At 43.7% G+C, this 14,469-nt stretch overlaps 1 protein-coding gene across 1 annotated transcript; it reads left to right on the top strand.

The window, feature by feature from the left end:
- The first annotated feature begins 207 nt into the window (after window positions 1-207).
- LOC141786518 (uncharacterized) lies at window positions 208-13,208 on the top strand. The gene is made up of 7 exons (XM_074665130.1): window positions 208-274; window positions 602-799; window positions 11,730-11,858; window positions 12,012-12,152; window positions 12,388-12,499; window positions 12,615-12,828; window positions 13,124-13,208. The coding sequence occupies exons 2-7, from the start codon at window positions 761-763 to the stop codon at window positions 13,206-13,208; spliced, it is 720 nt and encodes a 239-aa protein (XP_074521231.1). The 5' UTR covers window positions 208-274; window positions 602-760.
- The last annotated feature ends 1,261 nt before the right edge of the window (window positions 13,209-14,469 follow it).

Genomic DNA, 14,469 nt, shown 5'->3' with positions numbered 1-14,469 from the left:
CTCCTGACAGAGCACATCAAATCTTGTGACGTCATGGATTTCTGTAGCGACGATAACCTGGCCAATGGGGAAACCAGTCGGCTTGAAGAGAGACAGTGTAAGAACTCTTAATGTTCAGCTTTTGTGAGTATTGGTATTGAAAAAACAGAAACCCCTTTTTTGAAAATAACACTCTTCTCAACCTCTAATCAGCAGGTGTGCAGGAATGTCCTGTCTGCACGAAGATGATTCCTACTGATATCATTGAGGTACATACTTCCTCGTGTGTGGAAAGGTATCTATGTACTTTTTATTCTCATTGTCTTTTCAGTCTTTGTCCTGCCTATTCTACAGTTGTAACAAAAATAATTTTGTGAGGGTAGAAGGGCAGGGAAAGAGGTGACACATGAAAGCGTTACATTTGAGGGAGACCAAGAAGCAATGCCTGGACCATCCAGATCTTCTACAGCTATTACAGATGGTAGGTGCTGTTCAGGCTTAGCAGTAGCATAGGAAAGTTAAGGAAGATATAATGTTACATCTGAAATTTTGAATTCTTTTTGCTGTCTCAACAACAAATATTGGTAATGAAACAACCTTATTTCCTTTGTTTTCATATTAGACTGGTTAACCATCACTGACCCCAGCAAGGCCATTTCTCAGTGTGCTGGCAGTTCTCTGCGTAATCATGATACAGAGAGTCCCTTACTTCTCAGCATGGACATCAGAAAAAGCCTTGAAGAACAGGACATGGCACTGATCTCCTTCTACAAGCGGCCTAATGTGGAATGGGGACGACCCCTCAATTGCAAACTTGAAGGTAGCTTCAGTTAAAAGCTACAATTGTCAAAATCTAACTCACTTATTTACCTTGTGCTTTTGCTACCAAAATTGACATTGTTTTACAGGAGATACTGCTATTGGAGAGGGCGTAACCCATTTTTTCTTCTCAACATGCATAGAAAAACTGAAGTCAGGGTTTTGCATAAATTTTGGTATGTATTTTTTTTTTTTAGCATTTTCAGCATTGTCAAATTTCTAAAAGCTCCTCTTAATGTTGGCCAGACTATCACCAAAATAAAATGCAGTTTCTGAGGAATCACTCTCATACACACCCAGGGGAAACACAAATGCGGACAGAGCCATGTTCATTTCAGTGTATCGCCACATTTATTCTGTGGTCTCAACATCAACAAAGTAACAACACCACAAAGCTACAGTGCCACCTATGGACCAAACTTAGTATAGCACTTCTGGTAATCCAATATACTACAAGGCCTATTTCTTCTTATTGTTCTTGATTAATGTTTTTTATGTCTTAACAGCAGGTAAAAAGCTTACACGTCTTTTTGAGGGGGAGCCTGGGCATTTAGTCCCCTCAGCTTCTCACTTTCTAGTGGAGAGTGAGATGTTCATAATGGCGGGGAGAATGATAGGCCACTCCTTTCTTCATGGAGGACCATGGGTGCGTCTCAAAGCTCCAAAGTTCCATCCTTCCTTCCTCCACTTGCGTCGTTCTCTTGCGTCTTAGTCCCTCCCACCAGAGATGCATGGGAGAGACGCGAGGAAATAAAGAGAGGAGAGAGGAACGGAGGAGATTCGTTTTATAGAGCAATGGGACATCCTCTCCTTCGGAGCGTCACATGAAGCGACGAGTTTCAGTGATGACGGCATCAGCTGATCACCTCTGGATCATCTGTCAGTCAGCTCTAACAGCTGTTTGTGCGTCTGGGCACGTGCGCTGTAATAACTCTGATCAAACAGAAACAGTAACAGAGATTTGTCTGTTCTTTTAACCAGTTAAACACACACGTAACCATAAAGAAAACTTGCTCTCTGTTTATTCTGTGTGCTGTTTAGAAGCTCACGGATCACTTTTCCGGTAAAATGCGTAATTGTGAGATTATTTATGAATTATTTATCCTTTATCTTGAGCCCATCTGATCGTGAACTCTGAAGCTTCAGAGTTCACGATCAGATAAAGTGGGTTATATTACTATCAATATGACCCACCTTATTGTGTCTCAGGAAGATATTATTGATCAGTCAGTTTTTTGTATTAATCCTCTGATTATATTGATTTGATGATGGTTGTGTTCAGTGTTTTGTGATCTAAATGTAACAGAGTTAAAAATGCATTTTATTTTCTATATATTTTTGTAATTTATTTTTGAGGATTTGTATTACTTTTCTTTGAATATTTTAATGGGTGTTTGTGAATTTTATCAATCAGTTATTTTTATTTGGAGTTATTTTTAATTTTCCTGCGGAAATTGCCATTTCGACCTTTTATGCTTTATGTACCTCCTAACTTTCCGTAGCTCCTCCGCTTTGCCCCTCACAGTGCTAGTCCGCATTGATGAGGGTAAGTTGTATGTAAAAATGCTCCGATATCATTCTGCTGGTTATATTATGAAATAAGCTACATAAACCGTACATTTTGGTGTGTAGTGCTGCCTGTTCATAATATTACCTTGTCCTGTTGTTTTGGCGCTGTTTCGAACAGTTTAAAATAGAGTTTAGACGATCTTTTCACATTAGTTTTTAGGCGCGATTCCCTGTACTGCGTCCCGCCAGAAGCTTTGTTTTCATTCAGAGCAGATTTACTGTTTTATTTACTGTTTAACATCTGTCGTTCAGGAGCTGACGTGCAGAGTGAGGTGCAGAAGGAAAAATATGTGTTTTGTGTCTTCTGCAGACCAATAAATCCTGAAAAGTGTTCCTGTGTCGGTCTCCACATCTATGCCTTAACCACGTCCGTTACACTGGTGCCGTGACCCTTTGGATCATCAGATCAGCTGGATGCTCATCGCCGTGGATGCTGCGCTGCCATCCTGACCTACGCGCCTGGATTAATGAGTGATCTGTCTTTAAAGGGACTGTGGTTGAGGGCATTGTGTTTTCAGCTATTAGGTTAGACTGAGTTAATTTTAGAGTTTTGAGCACTATTTTATGTGTCTTCTGTTTTTCTGTCAATGTAAATATACACAACGCAAGTACATTTGAGGTTTTGAAGCACTAAAATTAGTGATGGATACTTTTTGTAGCCCTAACTTACCTAAAGGTAGGGGTGCTTGGCTCGGTGACTTAGCTGATAGTAGAACAGTGGGGCACTCAAAAACAGTGACTGACGGGTTGACAGACACAGGGTTAGGTCAGAGCCCTATTGTTACCCCTGGTAGTGACTTCATGAGGGAGGGTCCACACACTTCTACTCCTGATGGTGATGCTGATGCCATGAGCCGTCTCACAGATATGGTGGGTCAGTTAGGTGCCCAGATTGGCGAGTCCATTGTTGCTAAGCTAATGTCAGCTGGTGTTGTAACCATGAATGGTGGTTCCAGGACTGCCTCTGCTAACCAGTCTGCTTATGATGACACTAATGGACATGACGCTACACATGTGACAGTTCATGTTACCTCTGACAGAGAACTTCAGACATTCAGAGGTGACAACTCTGACAAATACTCAGTCCAGGACTGGATTGACATGACTAAAACTTACCTCAGAAAACGCAGCATTCCTGTGTGTGACCAAGCGGAAGAGATAATGAATCACTTGATGGGCAAGGCCAGAGATGTGGTGAAGATCGCCTTGAGGAGTGACCCTTCACTTGATGTTACTCAGAGTCCTGAACTAATTTATGACGTCCTTCTCCACTATTTCAGTGATGCACCTTCATGTCTCCCTCTAGCTGACTTTTATGCGACTCTGCCCAAGCACAAAGAGAACCCAGTTGACTACTGGATAAGACTGAATAAGGCGGCTGATTTGGCTCTAGAGGGACTGCGCAGACGTGGAAAACAGACTGAAAACATGAATGATGAAGTGGCCTTGATGTTCGTCAAACATTGTCCTGACCCTGAGTTATCCTGTATCTTAAAGTGTAAACCAATGCATGAGTGGACCTCACGGGATGTTCAGTTGAGGATTGATGACTATCAGAGAGAGCTGAGAGCCAGCGGCAGGTTGTCTAGTATTGCCCAGCTTAAAAGCCATACCACCACCGTTACCTCTGAGGGGCACAGCCAATCATCCCCAAGTAAGACAGTGATTAAACCTTCCCATGCTCCTGGTCCCTTACCTTCCTCTCTTCAAGGCCAGCATCATGTTTGTATCCCTTCTTGTACTGCTCCAGCTACTGGCTCAGTTCAGAATGAGTCCCAGTGCACTTCGAACTATGCTTCAGTTCCGGTTGTGGCACAGAACCTACAGCAGTCTGAGGAAAAGCTCCTCTCCCGTATGATTGACATGTTTCAGGAAATGATGGAGAAACTGCAGCACCGCGACGTTTCTCATTCTACTCGGGGTGGAAAGTTCCAGCATGCTCGTTCTGATAGACGCTCCAGAGAGGCAGCCTGCAAGGTCTGTAATAACCCCAGTCACACGACCACTTCACACTGCTTTTCTGACAAGCTGTGTTTTTCCTGTTTCGCTCCTGGCCACACCAGACTGAATTGCCCAGCTAGTATTCCTCCCCAATCCCAGCCTGGGGGAAACTGGCTGACCTGTATTCGGTGGGAGGCAGTACAGGTCTCATCACAGACTCCCAAAATGATGACATGTCAGTTGCTGAGACAGTTTACACAGAGGTGAAAAACTCATGTAAGAACTCTGAAGTTGTTGTTTATCAGAACATCCACAGAGTTGGCAGCAGTGACAGCCTTTTCTACACGCCTGTGACATTCCATGACAGAGTGACGATGGGTGGGATGTTGGACAGTGGCTCAATGGCGTGCAGTATCAATGAGGCAGCTGTGATGAAACTGAGAGAATCTGAGGTGATAACTGACCAGGGACTGATCGATGTGAATGTTGTGCTCGTTGGATGTGGTGGACTACGTGTGAAGCCCAAATGTGCTTTCAATGTGGAAATGGAAGTGTATGGCTGCAAAATGATGGTTCCCCTGCTCGTTGTTCCTGGACAGCATGATGAATTGATACTCGGGTCCAATGTCATAAGACACATCTTACGGCAGTCTAAATTCTGTGAGTCCTATTGGAAGACAGTTTCTGGCCCCTGCCCTTCCACAGACCCTGAAGTCGAACAGTTCTTGTCCATGCTGTCTGGTCTGAACCCATGGAAGGGTGAGGATGTTCCTGATAAAGTTGGTACCGTGAGGTGCAACTCAGCTACCTGTCTTGAGCCTGGCCGTGAATATCTCATCTGGGGAAAGTTGCCTAAGAACACTGCTGTTTCTCCAGGCAGCACAGTCATGACAGAGCCAACGTCTTCTCGCTCAGCTCCCAGAGGTGTCTTGGTGTCAAGAATTGTGACGCCATTGTGGGGTGACAGGTGGGTCCCATTGAAGCTCATCAATACGTCCAACAGACCTGTGATGCTAAGGCGCAATGCAAAGCTGGCTGATGTCTATTCCTGTGTGGCGCTTGAGGACATGGATGTTGATGAGTGCTCAGAGGTTCCCCTGGTTTGCAGCAGCCAATCAGCTGCACCATCTACCGCTGATGTAGACTCTGTCAAAAGCAGACTTCAGTCAGTCGGACTCAGCAATGTCGACATTGAGTCATGTGAAGTATCTGAGGACTGTAAGAAAAGGATGGCTGACCTGATTTTGTCGTACGAGGACATCTTTTCACGTCACCACCTCGACTGTGGGGAGGCAAAAGGCTTTGTTCATCGCATACATCTATCAGACAGCAGACCTTTCAGGCTCCCGTACAGGAGAGTGCCCCCCGCTCAATACCAAAAGCTTCGTCAGGTTCTGAGTGAGATGGAGGAAAAGGAGATCATCAGAAAGTCAACCAGCGAATATGCCTCCCCATTGGTGCTTGTGTGGAAAAAGAATGGAGAGCTCCGCATCTGTACAGATTTTCGCTGGTTGAATAAAAGAACGCTGAAGGATGCTCATCCACTCCCGCACCAGGCGGATTGCTTGGCAGCACTTGGAGGGAACTCTCTCTTCAGCACCATGGATCTGACTTCAGGCTTCTACAACATGCCGCTCCATGAGGATGACAGAAAGTACTCGGCCTTCACCACTCCAATGGGGCTCTATGAGTACAACCGTCTGCCTCAGGGCCTCTGCAACAGCCCTGGGAGTTTCATGCGTATGATGACCAGCATTTTTGGGGACCAAAACTATATGAGCTTGTTGTGCTACTTAGATGACTTGTTGGTGTTTGCGCCTGATGAGGAGACTGCTTTGCAGCGTCTGGAGATGGTGTTTGACAGGATGCGTGGACATAACTTGAAACTTGCCCCCAAAAAGTGCTTCTTTCTCAGAAAGTCTGTCAAGTTTCTCGGCCACATAGTCGATGAGAATGGTGTTTCAACGGACCCTGGTAAGGTTGAGAGTATCACAAACATGACAAGCACTGACCTCATGGAACCTGATGGCAAGACCCCATCCCAGAAGAAAATAAGATCCTTTCTAGGGATGGTCAACTACTATCAGCACTTTGTGCCGAGGTACTCTGCAATCGCCAAGCCGCTGTTTGATCTGTTGAAAGGTGAGAAGAGGAAAGGCAATCAACGAGTAAACAAACAGTCCTGCAGAAAGTTGTGTGCATCTGACTGGACACCAGAGCAAGATCAGGCTTTTGAGAACCTGAAAACTTCTTTGGTTCAAAGTGTTGTCCTCGCTCATCCTGACTTCACACGTCCCTTCTTGTTGTCAACTGATGCTTCGTTGGATGGCATAGGTGCTGTTCTGTCTCAGATCTGTGAGGGTGACACACGTGCCAGACCCATCGCTTTTGCCAGCAAGTCGTTGTCTCGGTCCCAGAGGAACTATCCAGCACACCGTCTAGAGTTTTTGGCTCTGAAATGGTCAGTCTGCGACAAGTTTAGTCACTGGCTAAAAGGTCATAAGTTCACCGTCTGGACTGACAACAACCCGTTAACTCACATCCTGTCGAAGCCAGAACTTGACTGTTGTGAGCAGCGGTGGGTAGCCAAGTTGGCTAGTTATGATTTTGACATTAAGTATGTCCCGGGTCAGCAGAACATCGTGGCTGACGCCCTGAGCCGTGTGCCATTTGCCAAAGAGAGTGTGGGCCGCAGACTGCTCAATGAACCTTTTGCAGGTCTTCTCACAGAGGTCAGAGATATGTCAAACATTTCTGTCCAGAATGCCTTCAAGTCATCTAGTGGTCACGGGGGACCCTCTTCAGTGAGTAACAATCACCAGTCTGTGTCTAATCCACCTGATGTTTGTGCTCAGTCTGTTACAGTGGAGGATGTGTCAGCTGTTCTGCAGTCACATGTGGAATGGGATGCTGGTCCGAGAGCCCGTGCTGTTGAAATGCTGCGGCACTTACCCCAATTGATTCCTCCTGGACAAGACGCATTACCTTCTTACACTCAAAAGGATCTCAGAGACATGCAGGTGGAGGATAGGACACTCTCTCGTGTGTTGTGCTACATCGAGAGATGTCGGAGACCCTCTCGGAGAGAAAGATACAAGGAATCTGTCTCTGTCTTAAAATACTTGAAGCACTGGAACAAGCTTTCTGTACAAGATGGTGTGCTGTACAGAGTTTCAAGGGACCTGACAACTAAGGCGAAGCGTCTCCAATATGTTGTCCCTGACTCACTCAAGTCTGAGGTCCTGCAGGGCGTCCACGATGAAGCTGGACATCAAGCTCAGTCCAGGAGCCTCAGCTTGACAAGACAGAGATTTTTCTGGTTGAACCTTGACAGAGACGTCAGAGATCATGTTCGTCATTGCCAGCGATGCATTGTTAGCAAGACAGTTGAGCCTGAAGGCCGAGCCCCCCTGGAAAACATAACATCGACCAGACCACTTGAGCTAGTATGTATTGACTTTTGGTCTGCGGAAGACTCCAGAAATAAATCCATCGATGTCCTGGTGATAACGGACCATTTCACACGCATGGCCCAGGCGTTCCCATGTAAAGACCAGTCAGCTAAGCAGGTAGCAAGAGTTCTTTGGGATCGCTATTTCTGTGTCTATGGGTTCCCAGAAAGGATCCATAGTGATCAGGGTGCAAACTTTGAGAGCCGCCTGATTAGTGAGCTGTTGAGGGTCTCTGGTATCAGGAAGTCACATACAACCCCTTACCACCCGATGGGAAATGGGAGTGTCGAGCGATTCAACCGGACCCTGGGCGGCATGATCCGTGCACTGTCCCCTGGAGAGAAAGTCGACTGGCCTCGACGGTTACAAACTCTGACATTTATGTACAACTGCACTGCCCACGAGACGACTGGTTTTCCCCCCTTTTATCTCATGTTTGGACGGGTCCCTCGTTTGCCTGTTGACGTCCTCTTTCGTACAGTACTTAATGACCCTGTTGTAACAAGCTATGACAAGTATGTGTCAAGTCTTGCAACCGACCTGAAAGAAGCGATGGTGATTGCCCAGGACCATGCTGTGAAAGAGCAGAACAGACATGCTCAGCTGTACAACAGGAGAGTAAAAGGGTCCGACATTGAGATTGGGGACAGAGTACTCTTGGCAAATAGGAGGGAAAGAGGCAAAAAGAAACTTGCTGATCGGTGGGAATCAACAATTTACACTGTGGTGGACATGAATGCACAGACTCACACTTACAGGATCAGTGATGCTGTCACAGGACGGAAGAAAGTGGTCCATCGCAACCTGCTGATGCGGGCTAATTTCCTTCCAGTCGGAGGCTCACCTGATGTATCTGACCTGACTTCCTCCTTGCCTGCGACAGACCAATCTACCCCAGACACTGATGTTGTGGAAGAGGCAGAGAACACCTTGTTTGAGAGAGAGAGTGAAACTCCTCGTGTGAACAGTGAGGAACTTGATTCTGAGGGTAGCAGTAACTCACCTTTGACTGCCAACACCAGTAAACATCCCTCAGCGCGTCTGGAGCCTGTTGACTCCGAGTGGAGAACCATCGAGTGGATTACACAGCTCACCCCTAGCCTGACTGACTTGACTGAGTTGACGAGTGTGACTTCCAAGCCCCAGAATGAGCCTGATTTCCCTGAGGATTGCCTGACAGACCAGCCTACGACTCCTGACTCTGTGACAGATGTTGGCTCTTCAGCTCGTGTGGGACAATCTGAAACTCTGTCACCTGTTGTTGTGACTCAGACTGGCGGTACTGACGCTTTGCACTCTGTTGATCAGATCACACCCGCACACGGTGCTCAAGCACAGGTCAGGTCAAGATTTGGTCGCCTAGTCAGACCTGTGAACAGGCTCATACAGACCATGTCCAGGCAGGATGTTGTTCCTGACAAGTTCAGTGTTAAGGCTGTTTGTAAATCTGTATTCCAAGTTTTTTCTGACTAGAGTTCTGTTGAGGAAGTCTGCCCTTGCAATGGTCTAAGAAATTTTTTTTTTCTTTGTATGTCTAGTATTGGGCTTGCACTGCACTGGGATTTTGGGGTCTGTGTGGGGTGTATAAGGCACCCTGTTGCCAGTTGTTGGATTGAGAGATAAGCGCTGCTCTCATACCACTTCATCCTTATGGGATACTTTTCATGTTGGTTGTCTTTAGGCTGACCCTTTTGTCGATTTGTTGTGATTTCTTTGGTGCATACTGTGTGGCTCATGCTCTGAGTTAAGCTCATGCTCTGATTCAAGCTTATGCTCTGATTCGATAAAATTCAGTGGGGGTGGATGTAACAGAGTTAAAAATGCATTTTATTTTCTATATATTTTTGTAATTTATTTTTGAGGATTTGTATTACTTTTCTTTGAATATTTTAATGGGTATTTGTGAATTTTATCAATCAGTTATTTTTATTTGGAGTTATTTTTAATTTTCCTGCGGAAATTGCCATTTCGACCTTTTATGCTTTATGTACCTCCTAACTTTCCGTAGCTCCTCCGCTTTGCCCCTCACAGTGCTAGTCCGCATTGATGAGGGTAAGTTGTATGTAAAAATGCTCCGATATCATTCTGCTGGTTATATTATGAAATAAGCTACATAAACCGTACATTTTGGTGTGTAGTGCTGCCTGTTCATAATATTACCTTGTCCTGTTGTTTTGGCGCTGTTTCGAACAGTTTAAAATAGAGTTTAGACGATCTTTTCACATTAGTTTTTAGGCGCGATTCCCTGTACTGCGTCCCGCCAGAAGCTTTGTTTTCATTCAGAGCAGATTTACTGTTTTATTTACTGTTTAACATCTGTCGTTCAGGAGCTGACGTGCAGAGTGAGGTGCAGAAGGAAAAATATGTGTTTTGTGTCTTCTGCAGACCAATAAATCCTGAAAAGTGTTCCTGTGTCGGTCTCCACATCTATGCCTTAACCACGTCCGTTACATAAACTCACAGCAAACCCCTTAATACCAGATTTATGATCAGTTTCTGAACGATCCTCTGTGCCCGTCTTCAGCTCGTCTTTTCTCTCATTAAACTCCGTTGTGTTTGTGAAGTTTCATGTGAAGTCTGAGCTGCTGCAGCGTCCAATCAGAGAGTGATATTCCATATGGGGGCGTGTCGGTCAGTGAAAAGACTTCCGCAAAGCCGGCTCTCGTGTCTCGTCGATCATAGCTCCTCCGATCAGTCTCCTCTCTCCTCTCTCCTCTCTCCTCTGAGCGCAATTATCGCTTTGGGACAGTCTTCAAAATGGCGACTGGGAAAGTACTTCCGGTGTCGTGGAGGAGATAGGACGGAGGAAGCACGAAGTTAACGCATTGAGACGCACCCCAAGTCTTCAGGGACTCAGCCCTGCTTTTGTACATATTCTGCTTGGTGGGAGTCCTGACACTGCCACCGTTACATTGGAGGACTGTCCAGACCTGGACATCAGGGAAACAATTAGGCTTGTATGTTTAATTAAAAAACAGTTTTCTGTCTTTCGGTAATACGTTGTACAATGTGGATACCTTTTTATTTGATCAATCTTTATTTGTATAGCGCCAATTCATAACAAGTGTTATCCCAAGACACTTAACAGTAGAGCATAAAACTCTTCATTTTGTGGATACACATATAAACATATATAAAAACTAGTGCTGTCAGACGATTAAAAAAAATAATCTAATTAATTAGCGGATTTATTATTAATAAATCTAATTAATCACATTTTAATCTCATATCTGCTTAAAGTACCCTAATAAAGAATTTGAATTCTAGGATATTATAAAATTTTTGTGCATGACTAATCAAATGAATACACTAAGAAGTGAAGATTTATAAATCCACATTTTTATTGGTGATTAAATAAAACAAAAGTCAGGGCAACTTGTCCAGAAAATTCTTAGCTCAATCAGGCAACTCAAATTTCACTTTCAGTGTGTTTCATAAATCAAATTCAAAATAAGAAAAAGGTTGAGGACATCCAGCAAACCAGTTAGGCCTGATGCATTATTAAAGAATGTAGTAAAAATATAGATAAACCAATTCAATAATAAAACAAGACTAAGTCTTAAATATGCCATTCCTGTTGTCACCTGGGCTTTGTTTTGTTTGACTAGAGACGCATGTGTGAAGTGACGTGCCACTGCCATGTACGAGTCCTCCTGCTGGCCAATATTAAAATGTTTGTGTGCTATGATTAATTGCGATACATTTTTATGACGCACTAATTTGTGGTGTAATTAATCTAATTAATGCACTAAAGTAACTGCCCTATAAAAAACAAAAACACATATGTATACAAATATATACTCCCAACACCAAAATGAATCCGTATATCCCTTTTATTGTGTATCCATTAGGAATGTGTGTTAATATCAGCAGAGTATTTGTATCAGCCCACAACATGCCATCACTAACTGCCATCTCTGGTATCCATTGTCCTTGACGAGATATTTTACATCCCTTATTGTCTTAAAGCTTGAAGGGGGATCCATACTGTCTGATAAAGATAAACAAAGCATCCAGGACTTGGCCTTTGCATGGGACCTCCCTTCCCTAACTGAGAACAACAGGAGGTGGCTTTTTGAGAAGCTGTTGATCCATGCTGTGAGTGAAACTTAGTTTGATAAATGTCTATCCAAACAGACTGTACATTTGTTTTTGAGTCTTTTGAGTTACTTTTTGGTAAAATAAAAAAATAAAAAATACTGCACTTTTTCCTGATGGTTTCTGTTCTTACTCTCTTTTTACTTTTAACAGGTAATAGGACGTGTGACACGGCAAATAAAACAGCTGAGACGAGGTCTTAAAGAGACACCATTGTGGACACTGATGACCAAAAGACCTGACACAGTGGCCCTACTCTTTCCTAAAGATGTGGCAGGAAATGTCTGCGCGGAGGTTGAATTTATTTTAATATTATCTTTTAGTGCTGTAGAAAATGTTTTTTATACCTTGTAGGCATCCATTACTGTCCATTTTTGTCTTGTTCTTGTTACTGATGTATTCCTATACATTACTTACAATTGACATCATTGGTATCAACCAGTTATGTTTGACCAAAGAGTGTAATGAGTATTGATTTAAGAATCAAAATTATTGTCTTAGTCATTCTATTTTCTTTTTTTCAACATAGGTACTTCTTCAGCGAATCACATGGCCTCGTGAGGATGACAGTGATGATGAAGACTGTTCCATCGAAACTAAGTGCCGCATGTCAGGCTATCTGCGACAGTTCATAACCAATGGTAAGTTTACTCGTCTTAAGAGTTTGTCTAATCTTCTGTTAAGTTAAGCTGTTTGTGCAATAGTTGGCTATTTATTCTAATGACTAATCATCACCCATTTGAATCTACTTCGTAGCAACACCAGCTGAACTCACCAACTTGGTGAAATTCTGGACCGGATGGGAGGTCGTACCACAGAGTCTCTCTGTGGAAATCATTGGGGGCAGATACCCCACATCATCTACCTGTTTTGAGACCTTGCGCATTCCAGGGCATTATAAGGACTACCCATCTTTCAAAAATGACATCCTGGCCTGTATTTGCACTTGTCATACTGGATTTGGTCTTGTGTGAGCTACATCTGGGCCTCAGTTTATGCTTATCAGACATAGTGGCTGAAGTTAAATGTTGTTTTCAAGCTTAGGTGTTCATTATGTCTTGAAGTTGTACAGATATAGTTCTCTTTCTTTTATCTCAGACATTTAGATTCTTCACGTACCTTGACATGTTTCGGCGGAAACTTCCGCCTTCCTCAGAAGTGTCAACAGATGATAGATATGACGTGTTAAATCAGCTGGTGTTATGGAGGTGTGACTCTCCTGTTAATTTTTCTGACGGGGTCACGCTGTCCATTCCCTTGAGCAGGACGCTGCTCCAGGTGTGTGAGAGCATGTATGCCCCCACCTCCCTGTGCATCGTCCCTGGGTCCCGTTTCCTGAATTACGAATAGGGAAGCCATTGAGATCAGGAAACAGGGCCCAGGGATGATGAACAGGGAGGTGGGGGCATACATGCTCTCACACACCTGGAGCAGCGTCCTGCACAGGAGAACAGACAGCGGGACGCGTGACCCTCCTGTCAGAAAATTTGACAGGAGGGTAACACCAGCAGATTTAACACGTCACACCTATCATCTGGTGACATTTCTGAGGAAGGCGGAAGTTTCCGCCGAAACATGTCAAGGTAGGTGAAAAATCTACATGTCTGAGATAAAGAAAAGAGAACTATATCTATGTTTTCAAGCTTGTTCAGACTGATCTGACAGTACATTAAAGGTTCAACACAAAACAAGTCTTCCTGATCATTTTATTTAGGTATCTTGAAATTGCTCACAAAATTGAACTGCAGATATGTAGATATCACAGCCCAAAGACTGGGATGCAGCTCTTGGGTTGATTGCATCTCTCAAAGATGTCAGTTGTTCATCAGTCAGTGGGCATGCAGTGTGTGGAACAATGACACTCAAGTGATCATCACAAGGAAGTCCACTTTCTTCCCAGTCAATGTTGGGGATATCCATGCCCTACAAATAGAAAGCATTTTAGATTGTATAAAGTAAAAGTGGACACACTTCAAAATATTTTGTGCTTTTAGCAGATCTGATTCAATATCTTTAATTAAATGATTTGTTCTAATTACACATATGCATAACCTCTATGCTGTCTGGTCCCGGAACTGGATTATGTGTGCGACCAAGTTCCCACAGCTGGTTAGGAGTCATGTGGCCCTCTGTTCTTAGTGAATGGTTGTCCCAGCCACTGTGGAAAGTATCGAGGTCATCCTGCAGGCGTGGGAGGAACACAAAGTGGCAGCAGAAGAGGTTCATTTCATTGGCGATGCTGAGGAAGCCCTCTTCTTCAAGGTAGTGGAGAACATCATAGTAGATGCAGGTTACAACTGTCCACAGGTCTCTCCACAGCCGCTCAATTCTGGAAAATGTAAATACATTTTTAAAAAATAATCAAAAAAGTGTTTCTAATTATCTGTTTAATTTGTTTAAAATATTTTTATCCCCAATGGATGCACAAAAAATAAATGTTAAAATATCAAATATATTTCAAACAATGAATTTCTTTATTTTGTATTTTTGCACAACCCACTTAAGATTTAGAACTTGTTTCATACATACTGCATGTCAATACAGCCTATGCATATGTGAAAAAAAATTGTACATGAAAGTTCCCCAGTAAGTAGTTGTCTGCCAACATACT

This window comes from Halichoeres trimaculatus, unplaced genomic scaffold (genome assembly GCF_033239565.1).
Source record: "Halichoeres trimaculatus isolate MK-OKI-2021-1 unplaced genomic scaffold, fHalTri1.1 fHalTri1_scaffold_37, whole genome shotgun sequence".
Taxonomy (NCBI): domain Eukaryota; kingdom Metazoa; phylum Chordata; class Actinopteri; order Labriformes; family Labridae; genus Halichoeres; species Halichoeres trimaculatus.
The sequence above is the reverse complement of the archived record's forward strand: the minus strand, read 5'-3'. Positions and strand labels throughout refer to the sequence as shown.

Coding starts and splice junctions, on each gene's coding strand:
- LOC141786518 (XM_074665130.1), top strand. CDS start 761: ATGTGGAATGGGGACGACCCCTCAATTGCAAACTTGAAG. Junction 11,859..12,011: donor AGAAGCTGTTGATCCATGCT/GTGAGTGAAACT, acceptor TACTTTTAACAG/GTAATAGGACGTGTGACACG. Junction 12,829..13,123: donor CATACTGGATTTGGTCTTGT/GTGAGCTACATC, acceptor TCCCTTGAGCAG/GACGCTGCTCCAGGTGTGTG.